This window comes from Pseudochaenichthys georgianus, chromosome 13, assembly GCF_902827115.2.
Source record: "Pseudochaenichthys georgianus chromosome 13, fPseGeo1.2, whole genome shotgun sequence".
NCBI lineage: Eukaryota > Metazoa > Chordata > Actinopteri > Perciformes > Channichthyidae > Pseudochaenichthys > Pseudochaenichthys georgianus.
This window is the reverse complement of record NC_047515.1, coordinates 4,561,551-4,576,404: the sequence shown is the minus strand read 5'-3', so window position 1 is coordinate 4,576,404 and position 14,854 is coordinate 4,561,551. Positions and strand designations below refer to the sequence as shown.

General features: G+C 39.9%; 1 protein-coding gene across 1 annotated transcript; it reads right to left on the bottom strand.

Annotated features, from left to right (window-relative positions):
* Positions 1-545: 545 nt before the first annotated feature.
* Positions 546-14,408, bottom strand: LOC117457765 (calpain small subunit 1-like). Its single transcript, XM_034097993.2, has 11 exons — positions 14,277-14,408; positions 13,067-13,121; positions 12,893-12,929; positions 12,365-12,457; positions 5,625-5,682; positions 5,390-5,454; positions 3,899-3,967; positions 3,639-3,717; positions 3,270-3,386; positions 2,648-2,706; positions 546-877 (listed from the first exon to the last, which is right to left on the bottom strand). Exons 2-11 carry the CDS (start codon positions 13,111-13,113, stop codon positions 851-853), a joined length of 651 nt encoding a protein of 216 aa, XP_033953884.1. The 5' UTR covers positions 13,114-13,121; positions 14,277-14,408; the 3' UTR covers positions 546-850.
* Positions 14,409-14,854: the final 446 nt, after the last annotated feature.

Here is a 14,854-nt window from a genome sequence, read left to right as displayed (position 1 = left end):
ATTGCAAATCCCCACAAAAATCCCACAAAAGTATATAGTGAACCTGACTATATCTATCTATCGATTCTCAAATCTAGTATTGCTATGTTGCTAAGTACCCGCTAAACCACTTTACGGCAGATGTCAACAGGGGCAGAGCCTCTCTGGTGGTTGACTAATCAGAACAGAGTGGCAGAGCTGACCAATCGGAGCACAGGAGGGTGGGGGCAGGAACTCCATCGAGCCGTTTAGCACAGGGAGTGAAAACTCATACTATACAGAGATGATGTATGAGAAACCAATCTGAGTTTGGAAAATTGCACAGTATTTTTCTATTGTAATATCCCTCAACAATGGTATTATGATCAGTAGAAAGGACCATGCCATGGGACCTTTAATATGTTCAAATGTCTACTGTGAAGGATATCATAAAGCCTTAATGCAATCGAATGTAAAACAAAAAAGTTATGATTGATGAAAGTAGTACATCGAACACAACAGGAGGGTTAAGCATGAAGAAACACAACTTGCAAGAAAACAGAAATAATCACAGGTGGCATCAGAAATTGAATGTCAGTTGTTTCACTTTATTGAGTTGCCGTTCAAAAACAATAATCGTCTATAATTGGCCGTAAAACACAAAACATAGAAAACTGTAACGATGGGAGGCTAGCAGCCTCAGCTCCACTTTGGTCCCACTTTGGGTTTTTTCTTGACTTGAGCTCTATGCTGACACTTTGGTCCCATGGAGACAGCGGGGTACTATTGCACAAGCAAGCGCGCACACACACAAACACGTGTCGTGAGAGGATTGGGAGGGGGTCGGGATGAGATAAAGTAATGTTTTGTGGAGCAGCTTCTCTCCGTCGCCTTAAGAGTACATGGTCAGCTGAAGCCACTGAGGGACAGAAACAGAAGCAGAGTTAGTGTGCTGCTCCTCAGATCATTTCCTGACCTCATTTCCAGTTGTAGATAAAGTACTACTGTGTGAAAATACTACACGAGTATTGTAAGTGGTAAGCGTGTGGTAAGTATTCCAAAACAAATCAGTAACTATTCAAATGTAAATGTTGGTGTTTTTAATTTAATCCCCCTTATTATGAATTATATGAATATTAACTTTATTTTATTTTCAAGACAGTTTAACTGCTTTTAAAAAATACAAATTATTTATTTTTAGAGCTATATGTTTTGTTTTTGTTCTTTTTTAGTTCTTTTTATATTTAATCCCTTTTATGAAAATGTGTATTCATTTTAAATCGTTTTAACTTTTTAGTTTTACAATTATTTGTGCTATTTTTAATAATAATAATATTTCTTATGTAGGATAAATTGTTTTTTTGTTATTTTTTAAAGGTTATTTTTTAGTTTTCTCTATTTCATAAAACAATGCTTTTGCATTAAGGCATGCGTCTTTGCTTGTTGTACGTGCACTGCTTTTAGAGACATTAGTTTTGTGTTTAGAACAAAGTAGGCTACTACCTCCTAGTCAATAAATAAAGAGTACAATCGTGTTTTTGGATAAATATTACTGCTGCATGTCTACGTTGCATTTAACTGCTTTTGTTTACTTTTGCATGGTTTATTCTGCAGCAATTGATCCTAATCTAGAGGATCATCATATGTTTGTAGCCGTGTTGCTGTTTTGTGAGAAACTCGTCTCTCTAAAAAGCCACTTTCTTTGGAGTTTCTCCGTAAAATGCTTTTACCTCCTAAAAAGAGACTTTTTATAGACTTTATCTTAAGAAAAGTTAATATCTTAATGTATAAAGGAACACGGCATCCTTAAAGGTGGGGTAGGTCATTTTGGAGAAAGCAGCTCGAGATCGCTAGAATTTGAAAATACACGACTGGAAAAAATCTGCCACTTCCTCACAGAGCCCCTCCTCCAACACACACGAACGCGCACATGACCAATGAGGGCACGAGATAAGTTTGTGCACAGATGGAAGGCTGACAGGCATAAGGCCATCCAGTTACTTTAGCCGGGCCGGCTCAGATGATTGGTCGTGCTTTTTACAGTACCACGGCTTCCACTGATGATATTTCTTTATGGATTTTTTGTCAAAGCACTTTAGATATTCATTGCTATCGGGATGTTAAGAGCATTCCATGGAATATAACAACAAGTGTTACATACCCCACCTTTAAGTTGATCACAAACATTCAAATCAACAAGAAGTATAAGGAAGGCTATCTAAGATGTAGTGGAATAGATGTATAAAGTGACCATACTGAAGTATAGAACAATCACTTTAAATGTGTATTTTGTCGTCTTCATTGACAATGTGCTTACTGCATGTAAACAGACTGGATAACATATTGATTCACTGATAGATGTGTGGTCACTGCAAAGAGCTAATAAACAACTCCCATGCCCACTCAAATTCATCCACTAAGTTTTTCCTTTGATATACACGTTTGATTACCGTTAATATTGTCCTTAAATAAGCTAGAACTGAACAGCAATCCAAACTCAGGTGGCTGTTTTTGTTAAAGTTAAAAGTTGTGGTAACTGTGGAAAAGGTAATAATAAAGGAAAACAATGATTTGAAAATACAGAAGATAACCTTGTTTTTGTTGTTGTGTTTACTCCCATTATTATGGAAATAGATACATTTGTAAATTCTGTGAATGAATTTAAAGAATCACAGCTAAACTGTTTTACCTCCTTAATATCCAGGTCGATGCTGCCACTGTTGTCCTTATCCAGAGTCTTAAAGGCTCCTGGAGAGAACACACACACACACACACACACACACACACACACACACACACACACACACACACACACACACACACACACACACACACACACACACACACACACACACACACACACACACACACACACACACACACACACACACACACACACACACACACACACACACACACACACACAACATCATTTATCATATGAAAACATGTAAACACATGAACACTGATTATTGCACTGTCCAAAATATCGACAGCGTCAATTGAAAACAAGTTTAAAGGAACGTTACAATAAAGGTTGTGTAAATTGTGATTTGCAGAAAATAAAGATTTTTATTTTAAAACATTTTTCACGGTTAAAAAGTTATTTGTATGGCTAAATTAATGTGGTTAAAATGATGCGTTCTTGTATAAAACCATAATTTAAAGTCTAAAATATGAGATATTATGAACATATTAGGCTTCAGAGGACAGAGGGTGAGAGAGGTGAGGAGGAGGAGGAGGAGGAGGAGGAGGAGGGTGAGAGAGGTGAGGAGGAGGAGGAGGAGGAGGAGGAGGAGGAGGAGACTCACTGCACATGGCGTCCAGCCGTACCAGGCAGCCAATGAAATTGTCAAAGTCCATGCTGCCATGCTCATCGCTATAGCGACGTACAATCAACTTAAAGAGCTGCTCATTCAGAGGGAAACCTGAAAACGCACAATCACAGTTTGACATGTTACACAATGCACACACACACACACACACACACACACACACACACACACACACACACACACACACACACACACACACACACACACACACACACACACACACACACACACACACACACACACACACACACACACACACACACACACACACACACACACACACACACACACACACACACACACACACACACACACACACACACACACACACACACAGTGTCTTACCTGCAGCTGTAAAGGCTCTGGGCAGCTCATCAGAGCTGATGGTACCTGAACCATCAGTATCATATTTTAAGTAGATACCCTGAAAAAAGAAACAACGAACATTTAACCCAACACCTTTGAGTTATTTTACAGAATGTTTGCTTGTTGGTGTGGTGACGTCGTGTTTCTACCGACTGGGAATCGAACCCTAAACCCAGTTGAACAGCAGACTGATGATTAGCTTATAAAGAGGAAGAAGATTTCCTCTGCTGTGAACTGACCTGCCATTTCTTGATGTTGTTCCACATGTATTTGAACTCGTGGAAGCCCAGTTTCCCTGTGCTGTCACTCTGAAGGGAGCGGGGTCAAAGGTCAAACTCTCTCAACAAAGAACACAGAGCAGTTTGACATAGTCACAGGTTTATACTGTTTGATTTAAACAGAACTCTGCAAACTCAAACTACTACACTTCTACATCTACTCCTACCATTTATATTTCTAAATGGTATATGGACTGCATTTATATAGCACTTTTCCAGTCTTCTCAACTGCACTTTAACATATACAAGTCAGCATTCACTATCTCACACACGTTGGCCATACTTCTGGCCAGTGGCGGCGCCAGAGTATTTCTGTTGGGTAATCTCTGGTCGGGCTAACCCATACAGTGGTGGGGCTCAAGTCAGTATTTGCGATGTAATTACATACACGCTACATCGCCCCCCTTGACAGTGAAACGCCACGCGTGAGGTTTAGATTATTTCCCTGTCTCAATCCAAATGGAACTGTATGAAATAAAACGGTACATTTGTCTTGTAGTAAATAAAAAGGGATCACTGTGAACGTGACGTACGATAGTACACGTTGAAGATCCAATGGGGATACTGAATGGCGGTTCCGATTGATCTCAATCAGTAAGGCATGACGCAGACCCAACGTTTCGAAGCTCTGATTGGCTGTAGGTCAATTCAAATTGAATTGGGAGGCATTTTGATCCGACCGCGGCCGCGCTGATATTATAACGCCAGAGAATGTCCACACCTTTAGTGTATAAAACTCCCCCACTACTTGGACTATTCCTTGCACCCCTCTTCTAGCCCGAATGGTCTCAACCATATTCAGTAACGTGCACTTGTTGTTACAGCAGGATCAGTTTGTGTGTTGTGGACACGACCCGTATATTTTCACAAGCCGTGTTCTCAACATTTAGCATTTTGCTTATTATTTAATTTAATTTGCTTACTTTAACATCATTTTTCAAGGTGGGGCTAAGCCATTTCTTGGTATGGCTGTAGCCTACCCCAGCCATACCCTGGCGTCGCCACTGCTTTTGGGAAAGCATGTTGCCAAAGGAAACATCGCCATGATGACTGCAGGGGTTGGGGATCCTTCTGATTGCAGTAAAACATCTACAACCGTCTGCCTCTAGAGCCACAGCGCCCACTACAATTTCTAGGACTAGAAATAACGCTACGGCTGCTTCTACTTCCACAATTTGTTCTGAACTTCTACTAGCACCACTCATTATACTATTGTGTTTGTGGTTGTGTGAATTGACAACATTAGATATTTTCCAAAAATGGCTTAGCTAGTCTGATTAAAACGGTATATCCTTTATCTGCCGATACTGGTGACATGCCAAGGTCATTGCCCATCACTAAGTACCACTAACTGCTCCTGCTGCTGGTAATACTAATAACATTGCTGACATGCAGTAGTCCTCAGTCTCATTGGTAATGTATCCTGATAGCGCTCGTTTTGTGAAAGGATACATCCATTACAGCAACCATGCTTCTGCAGGACTCGATGCTGAAACCGTCAGTCTTCAGGCCTCCGTCTGAAACAAACAATAAGTGATATAACCTTCAAAAAACCTACATCAGTAAGAAACACTACAAAGTACTGAAAGCAAGAACACAAAGTATAGAATACGGAATAAAGAATAACTAAAATACCATATATAGTATCATTGCCAAACAAAACATGTCAGGCCTTAGTCAGACTCACGTTTGCCGATGATTCTGTTGAGGATGTCCATCAGCTCTTTGGGGCTCACCTCCATGTCCTGTTAAAACACACACACACACACACACACACACACACACACACACACACACACACACACACACACACACACACACACACACACACACACACACACACACACACACACACACACACACACACACACACACACACACACACACACACACACACACACACACACACACACACACACACACACACACACACACACACACACACACACACACACACACACACCAAAGTGAGTCACAGCAGATCTGAGCGTGACTCAAACCAACTCAAGCTGTTTCCTTTCATATTTTTCCAGCTTCTGACTCACTTCTGAAACATAAATCTGATATCTTTGGGTAACAAGTATTTATGGTTTAATGGTGAAACCTTGTGCATTGTGAGTTAAGAAGAACAAAACTGAAATTAAAAGGCCGGTCATTTTGGTAAAGACATTGCACATTTCAAACTATATCAACTAACATATCTAAACTAACTTAACTCATAACTTCAATGTAACTTAACTATACCAGACTTAAATACTCAACTTAAGTAACCAAAACCACGCTCACTTCTCCTGGTTTTCACACCAGATCATGAACACATAGTTTAGCCTTTTGAGATTCATGTTGTTTTTCTTATTTTATTTAACTTTAAAATTTAAAATATCTAGTCTTTACATTTTGAAGAAAGAAATGTACATGTTATGTGAAGGGTATTAGTTTCAGTGCGCTCGTATGAAATATGTTGTGATATCTATGTGGTAATGTTGTCATTGGATTGTATGTGTTGTATTTTGGGAATGCAGATGAACTGCTATAATCTGGTTGGAACATTTGATCTCTTTGAGATTAATGTTCTTTTTGTACATGGTCCCTGATAACTAAAGCAATAAACTAATCTAAACTATACTTCATATACTCAATTAAACTGAACCAAACCAAACTATACTAAAAATAAGTATATTTAACGAAACTAAACATAACTCAACTAAAACTATACTCAACTAAACTCGACCCAACCAAACAAAACTATACTCAACCAAACTCAACTAATTGAACTAAACAAACTCAATTTAACTTGTATATTAAACTAACTCCATTTTATTACACTCAACTATAGTATACTAAACTTAACTAAACTAAACTTTCCAAACTAAACTTCACCCGCCCACTTTTTTCAGGCGCTTTTCGGGGTTTGAACGGTTGTAAAGCCAAGTTTCTGGAACAGTAACCACAGCCGACCCCACCTCTACCAGCGCTAGGTGGGTGGGTGAGGTTACTTTACTACTACAGCCGTCTTCCTCCTCTTCATCATCAGCCTCATTACTGCTGTTGATTTAGAAAATCCACCCACTGAAATCCTGTGATCTAGAATAACTTGTGCACACACCCCTCTGATGAGTCAGAGAAAAACACACATACATACACGCACGCAAACACACTACGCCCCTCAGCTTAAGTGCCGCCTTGCCAGACAATGGCAAGAATGTAGAGAAAGATCTCTCTCTCTCTCTCTCTCTCTCTCTCTCTCTCTCTCTCTCTCTCTCTCTCTCTCTCTCTCTCTCTCTCTCTCTCTCTCTCTCTCTCTCTCTCTCTCTCTCTCTCTCTCTCTCTCTCTCTCTCTCTCTCTCTCTCTCTCTCTCTCTCTCTCTCATACAATAAGGGCTGATTATTGAGTGGGATCTAGTTGGAATTGTACTGAAAAGAAACATAGAAAACATAATTTAACAGCTGTGTGTACAAGACAAAGCTAGACTAATACTAATTGGACAGTAGTTTATCATCTATTCATGTAAAGCGTTGTTTTCCTGCAAATGTCTTCGATCATATGCCTTTGACAGCGTTTTTACCCACATCAATGTATGTTATTTTCATCCATCTGACAGTAGTTCAGATTAGAACTCAGGCTCTCCTCAAGGTTTTGCTCTTTATGTAGCTGTATCTGTTGTTGTCTTGCATTTCCTTTTGTATCGCTATGTCTCTTCAAAGGGATTTTGCTCCCTGTTCAAAGTCAATGTGAGTCTCACTTGCAGCTGTTTTGCAATATCACATGGTCATTTTATCTCCAGCTAGGATCATACTGTATAACCATGTCTAGTCTACAAAATGGTACATGTTTGATGAGGAGGTTTATAAAAAAGGAAACACCTCTAAAGTTTTTGAGTTTTATCACTATTGTTATTTATGATTTTTTGTCCAAGGAATGCTGATTTCTAAATCACGGTTACAGAAAAAGTTACTACAGGTCCCGTTTCTGCCAGGGAGAGGGGAGTTTGTTCCGAAGCTTGCCACTGTATTTGAACTCTCCAGCTTAAAGAAAGAACCTAATTCAGCTGAGAGAGAGACTACAGGCAGAGTTCACCCCGTCACGCGGTGGGAGGGTGTACGGGTTGGAATTAGGATAAGGAGTCCTTTTGTTGATGAAAGCCAATGGAGTCACTTTTGGCTCCTGGGCCTGCCCGGTAGCCCCACTCTGTGATCTATCCGTGCCAGAGGGCAGGGCCGACCAGGTTTATATTAATAAGGCACATACAGTCCTGTGGGCATGCACAGAGATGCAGTTATCTGACAGCAAACACAGGAAAGAGAAGTGTCCGGGACAACCCCTGGAGTTTCCACATTTTAATCTAATCTCCAACTAGATTGTGGGACCATTTCATTTTATAAGCTACAAATAGACTGGAAGAGTATATCGGGGACATTCAATTGCTTTTCAATCACTGTTTAAAATACCATTTTATAATGTAATCTTAATGTTTTGTATTTTTGTAAAGCACTTTGAATTGCCTTGTGTTGAAAGGTGCTGTATTCATAAACTTGCCTGGCCTTGCCTAACACTAAAGTCAAGTTTATTCTTTTGTTAATGATATTAACTGAAGGTAAGATTGGAAGGCTGCCTAAAGGTACATTGGACAGGTAGAAGCTACAGAACCTGCCGGGCATAAAGGAGTAAGAGCGAGAACAGAGTGAGACAGAGGGGTTGGGGCAGCAGAGGGTGGAGTTTGGAATGCAGCCGACAGCATGCAGACAGGTGTGGTGAGGTGATGAAGCATCAGGTGAAGAGCAGAGATACATAGCCACTGATAAACAGACAGGCACATCTTTAAAACTTGCTGAGCAGGCAAATCAGGTAAACATTCAGTTGAGTAATCAAACAGAGAAAAGCCTCCACATATTTACTTCCCAATACTTGTTTTCTAGTGAGGAAAATAAGAAACTGAAACAAGGTGCGGCAGAATGTATCATACCTCCGGTTAAATAGGTGTAGAAAGTTACCACAAAGATCACTGCATTGACATTTGAAGTATGTACACACTTTTAAGGACACGATTGAATTACACAAAAACGAAATAGAACCAACTAAAACACTTACTCCTCAGATAGAAAAATGCTAGCTAGATCAAAATACTATGATAGACTAATAAACTATCTAAAGGTAAGCAGCAATAGTTTTTTTTGTGCTAGTTTTGCGATTGTAAGTCGCTTTGGATAAAAGCGTCAGCTAAATGCAATGTAATGTAGTTCAGTTTTCTTTTTCAAGGTTTTCAAAGCAATGTAAAATTGACATTGGACGCTCGTTCTAAGCATCTTATTACCTTTATTAAAACTACTAATGCCAAGAGATTCTTTAATGAAAACAAATATTTATAGAAAAAAAGCTATCATTTAATTGTGAGCTATTTGAAATGTGTTTTATGCAAATAACCAGGACTCCTCTCTATTAAACACTATTATTTTGTAATTCATTTGACACAATACGCAAAGTTCAATATACATTTTGACTGATATTATTATTGTTTAAACTTTTTTCAAATGTACGTTGGACATAATGTTGTTATGTGAAATATTTTGACCACGATTATCATGTAGTGAAAATCTGATACCGCGACTACCCCTCTCCCAAGACTAAGAAAAGCAAAAATTGGAAGCAAAGTCTGACCTTTCTACTTCCTTTAGTATAAATGTATGACCTTTTTCTGTCCCTTCTGAAAGCCCTTGTGGTTTATCATTTGAAACCTTTCTTGGGTCATAAATTGCCAGTCTGTTCAAATTGGGTGTCTACCAATCTGAGACCCCGTCAACACGGAGACGATTTCCGTTGTAGCCGAAACGGAGGCGGGCTTCGAAGCCAATACACTTTGAAAACGGCTCCAAAAGTGGGTAAGTCTGGAGACGAAACGCTTGCGGCTTCATGTGTATGCCCTCTATACGATCATTTCAGTGGTGGCTGGTGGAAAATATTTTAGGTGGGGCTGTGGAAATGGTGACCAAACAATACTAGGGGGGTCCGGGGGGATGCTTCCCGGGTAAATTGAGAAAAGACCCCTTAAATTATGACTTCTGGTGATGTTATTTTTAAATTGAGGCTTAAAAATATGAGAAGACTGATCAATACCTCCATAATCTTCAGTGTGGTTAGCTATGAATCCTCCAAAACTTCCAAACACTTTGTCCTGGACATAGTTTCTACAGTATAAACAGTAGGCCTACAGTAGGCCCACACAAACTGCAGAACACCGGGGCTTTGGGAACACTCAAAATGATTTAATTCCCATTTAACCTGGTTTTTTCTGACGAAACTGTGTCTCAGGGTTTCTTAAAATGTAATAAACTATTCATGTGTCCTGCTCATTTAACAGGAAGAAATTCAGCTAACTGATGACATGAACCATGTTTACCGAAACAAAACACAAGTCTCACAAGAAGCGTCTAAATGAGCCCTGAAATGCTAACGCACTCTAGGTATAAATCAATCGATATACTTATCACAAACAAGCTGAGATTCCACAGATACTAGAAATATAAGTATCATCACTGAGCGATCAGAACTCGCGACAGGGGAAGCAAATACAGACATCACACGACGTAGCTTTAGGTAGCAAAACACCTAAAGCTATGCTCACCTTTTGCTGTTATTCTGATCAAAACCGAGAAAAACGCGGCTGAAGGTTAATCCATAGGTTAATCCAATGTGTCTGTCACTTTGAAAAAAGAATTGATAATCCATAATTCCATTTTTATGTAAAAAACTGAGTTTTCATTAGCTGCTAATGCTAGCTTCCAGAGTGAATGACAGCTTCCTGTTTTGTCTCCTTGGATACGAGTCCAAACAACTCACAGACTGCACCGGGCACTGACGTAGGCGCCCTGTGACCATCAGATTTGACGACGCTGATTGGCTGAAATTATGTTTTGGCGGCATAGTTTAAAGATAGCAACAGTTGGCTTCTGCTGCACTTGCTGCACTCTCTAGGAGTAATGATAAACGGGCAATGATACATGGGCAAGGCCAGGCAGGAAACATGTGACTTATCAGTAACTTTAGACATCGTAACAGAATTTTAAACGAGATTTTATTGTAGATTATACATTTTCCTGATACCAATTATATAATATTTCCCTTGTTTATTAAAAAATATATATATATATATTTTAAATATATATTTTTTTATTTGTAATGTGGAAAGAGAGGGGGGCGGTGCCCCTAGCGCCCCTATGGGCCGGCCGCCACTGGATCATTTCCTGAATCGATGACGCCATAGCCCCGCCTCTCCCCACCTCTCCTGCTCACCCCCGCGTCATTGCTGATGCGTTTCGCCAACAACAACAATGGCGAATCACAGGGTTGCGTTCGTGCTCCAGACGCTACTGACCATGATACAGATGTTAGTGGAAAATCTACAGCTCCTTCACCACAACCATCAGCAACAAGTGAACATGGAGAATTACATGAACTACATGTTGCTAAATCCACCGCGGACAATAACCAGAAGGGCAACCAGGCAACCATGGCAACCATGCTCGGGGGGTCTTATTCGCTGCTTTTGGTGTATTTTACAGTGCCACTTACAGGCCCGGCATATGTACTACAGCGTCTCCAGCGGTTTCGTTTGGACGGACACGTTTCTTGAGCCGATTCCGTGTGGACGGAAGAGTTTTTTGAAATCGACTTCGGTTCGAAATCCGTTTCGTCTCCGTGTGGACGGGACCTGAGACTAGTGGTTCGATCCTCACTAGTAACCCTAACCCTGCAGCCAACATGCCAAAGTGTACTTGGGCTAGATACTAGATACTCCAGAATACTCCCATAGGCATGCCGATGGTTTGAAGTGTTCATAAGTCACTTTGGATAAAAGCATCAGCTATAAATGACATGTAATATAACATCTTTAAAATATCGACAAAATAACTTCCATATCGAAGTTTGAAAAACGTTGTCAATAAACACATGTGGATGTATTGGTGACTACAGTATGTCCATTTCTTATATACGGCTTTTGCTTCTTCAGTCGGGGGGGAACAGGTACATGCATTTGACTGAAGTTTATAAGTAGAACACCTGGAAGGAGCTCTGGAATTGTGATGTGTTGTGTGAAACGCAGAATTATTATGACAATTCACACAAATGTCGGATAACTTGACGAAATTAACAACAATATACTGTACAGTGTTTCATGGTAGGAAGTCATCGGTTACATTTCAGTTTTCAGCAGAACGTGAAATCTGAGTGAGGTTAATATCTGTGTCTCCCTGTTCCTGTTACTTTCTAACTCATTATGGAGGCGTATGTGTGTTGGGAGGATAGAGATGAAATGGGTGGGTACCACAGATTCACAGGAAAAACTCAAACTAAAAACAAAGAATGCAGAGCATGCAGACAGGAGAGCATTCAGGAATATAATACATACATAAGCAATATTATGGACTCACATTTCCAGCCAGCTGTTGGAAAACTCTCCGAAACTGTTTCTCCTCATCATTCTCGTGAGCCTCAGCGAAGTTTAGAGGTCTGCGTTGAGGAGGCTGCAAATACACACACACACACACACACACACACACACACACACACACACACACACACACACACACACACACACACACACACACACACACACACACACACACACACACACACACACACACACACACACACACACACACACACACACACACACACACACACACACACACACACACACACACACACACACACACACACACACACACACACACACACACACAGTTAGAGATTGGGGCATAACGTGGGAACAGGTCGACATTTAAAAAGTGATACATTTGGGTCAGATGAGATATATGATCTGTGAGACGTTATGGCTAATATATTTGTTTGAGAAGGACTAACAAATACTTTAGACAAATAGGATGTGTTAGCATGAGAAGGAGCTTTTGCTGATTCATCAGGTTTTAAACCCAGTATTTCCTGGCGTCTGTACTTACAGGTGATGATGGCACAAACTGAGCTGGATCGATGTTGCTGTCGGAGAAAGAAAAAAGACATGAGAAAGAGAACAGCCGTTAGAAGATCGATCTCGATACAGCGATAGGCCCAGAACATGGTTAGCCAAGCTTAGCACTTAGATGTAGGCCTCCTTGAAAACAGTTTGTGCTCACCTTACAACATCAATGATGCCTCCGATCAGTCTTTTTGCGAGATTCATTTTGTCGTCTGTTCCAAAAAAAAAGGAAAACATCAGGTATGAACAAAAGATGTGATGCAAGAACTTACCTGTGTGAAATAGATACATTTTTATACAAAAGCATACAATCTATCCACACAACGGAACATCTAGTGCTAGAGTTGTTACATAACTCTAGCACTAGACTGATGTACCGTTGTGTTGATAGATTTTAGTCAGAAAATAAAATTCTATGGCTTTTGAAAAAATTATTTAAGACTGTAGGCAGCCTGTGTTTTTTGAGATTATACAACCCACATGTGTATTATGTTCATTTATGTGTTCTTTAATCAATAGTTTCCTCTGTAAAACAGAAAACTGTCCATCACAATATTGTGAAGCAAAAAGTAACAATATCAGATTCCTTGTTCTTGTGTAAATGTTGAAGTCAAATATTAGGTTTACCAAGGTGTAAATCAAGAATTTACAATAACTTATTTAAAAATGATCAGGAAAAGCAGAGAATTCTCCCATTTTAAAACCTTTGAACATATTTATGTTATAAGTCTTAATTAACAATCTGTCATCCAGATAGTTTTCAATTTACAACTTAATCGACTAACTGCTTTTTAATAAAATACTTGTTGTGAGAAAATATATATTATAACACTTTGCAAGGAGCTGTTCTGAACTATGTATGCTGTGTATTTACTTTGAAGGCTTCAGTGCATTTTGCTTCTACAATTTGTAAATCAGTAGTTGAATGCATGATTTTTTTACTTGCTATGAAGTATTTTTTTCACTGTGGTAGTAGATCTGTATAAACAACAGATCTAAATATTTCCTTCATATCCGTCTGACAGTCTGATTCAGTTGCTTTTTACATGTTACTTTGTTAATAACTGAACTTATTGAAATAGATTTACAGCCACTCCCTGTCTGTTTTCACCAAAGCAACATTTTTGAAAGGACTGGATTCTTTCCCCCCTATTTTATTCTGTATTTTCCAGCTCTAAGCTTCACAACAAGCCTTTACCTTCCGGTACAGTGTCAGGTTTCAGCACAAACACACAATACGGCTCAACAACATACACACACACTTCATAAAACCGGCACACCCAAGACTAACAGTTCACTAAGCACGTCTGTATTTAGACTGAAATATACAGTAACAATCATGACAAGAAGACGTTTTTAGTACTTACTGTGACTTCTGCTAATGCTGTGGAGAGACAGGAGAGGCTGACAGGGCGAGAGAGCTGAAGGCACAGAGAGAGAGAGAGCAGCTATTCAGGCAGGAGGACACTCCCACTGCCAGAGTTCACAAAACCAGTTGAGCAAAAAGATCCGAGTTCTTTTTCAATGCGTCATCAACCCCACCACACACACACACACACACACACACACACACACACACACACACACACACACACACACACACACACACACACACACACACACACCACACACACACACACACACACACACACACACACACACACACACACACACACACACACACACACACACACACACTGGGGGAGAAGGCCCCCAGGTCCTAACATCCACCATATTCCTGCAGTACACATCAGAGACAGTAGTGCTTTCAGGAGCTGGCCAGAATGCTCAGACATTGCAAAGTCATGCTATTTTAAAAGTGCATTCCTCAGTATTTGAAGGATTTTCAAGAACCTTTTCACTTTTCTCACCCTGCTGATTATCTTTATCGTGTAAATGTTGGTTTTCCCTTTCATGTGGTGTGTTATAGGTGTGTGTGCATGTA

Excerpts from the sequence above, each read along its gene's own strand:
- LOC117457765 (XM_034097993.2), bottom strand. The coding sequence starts at position 13,113 with ATGAATCTCGCAAAAAGACTGATCGGAGGCATCATTGATGTTGTAAG. Across the intron at positions 12,458-12,892 it reads AGTTTGTGCCATCATCACCT|CCTCCTCAACGCAGACCTCT; the intron begins GTAAGTACAGAC and ends GTGTATTTGCAG. Across the intron at positions 3,387-3,638 it reads CAGAGCCTTTACAGCTGCAG|GTTTCCCTCTGAATGAGCAG; the intron begins GTAAGACACTGT and ends GTGCGTTTTCAG.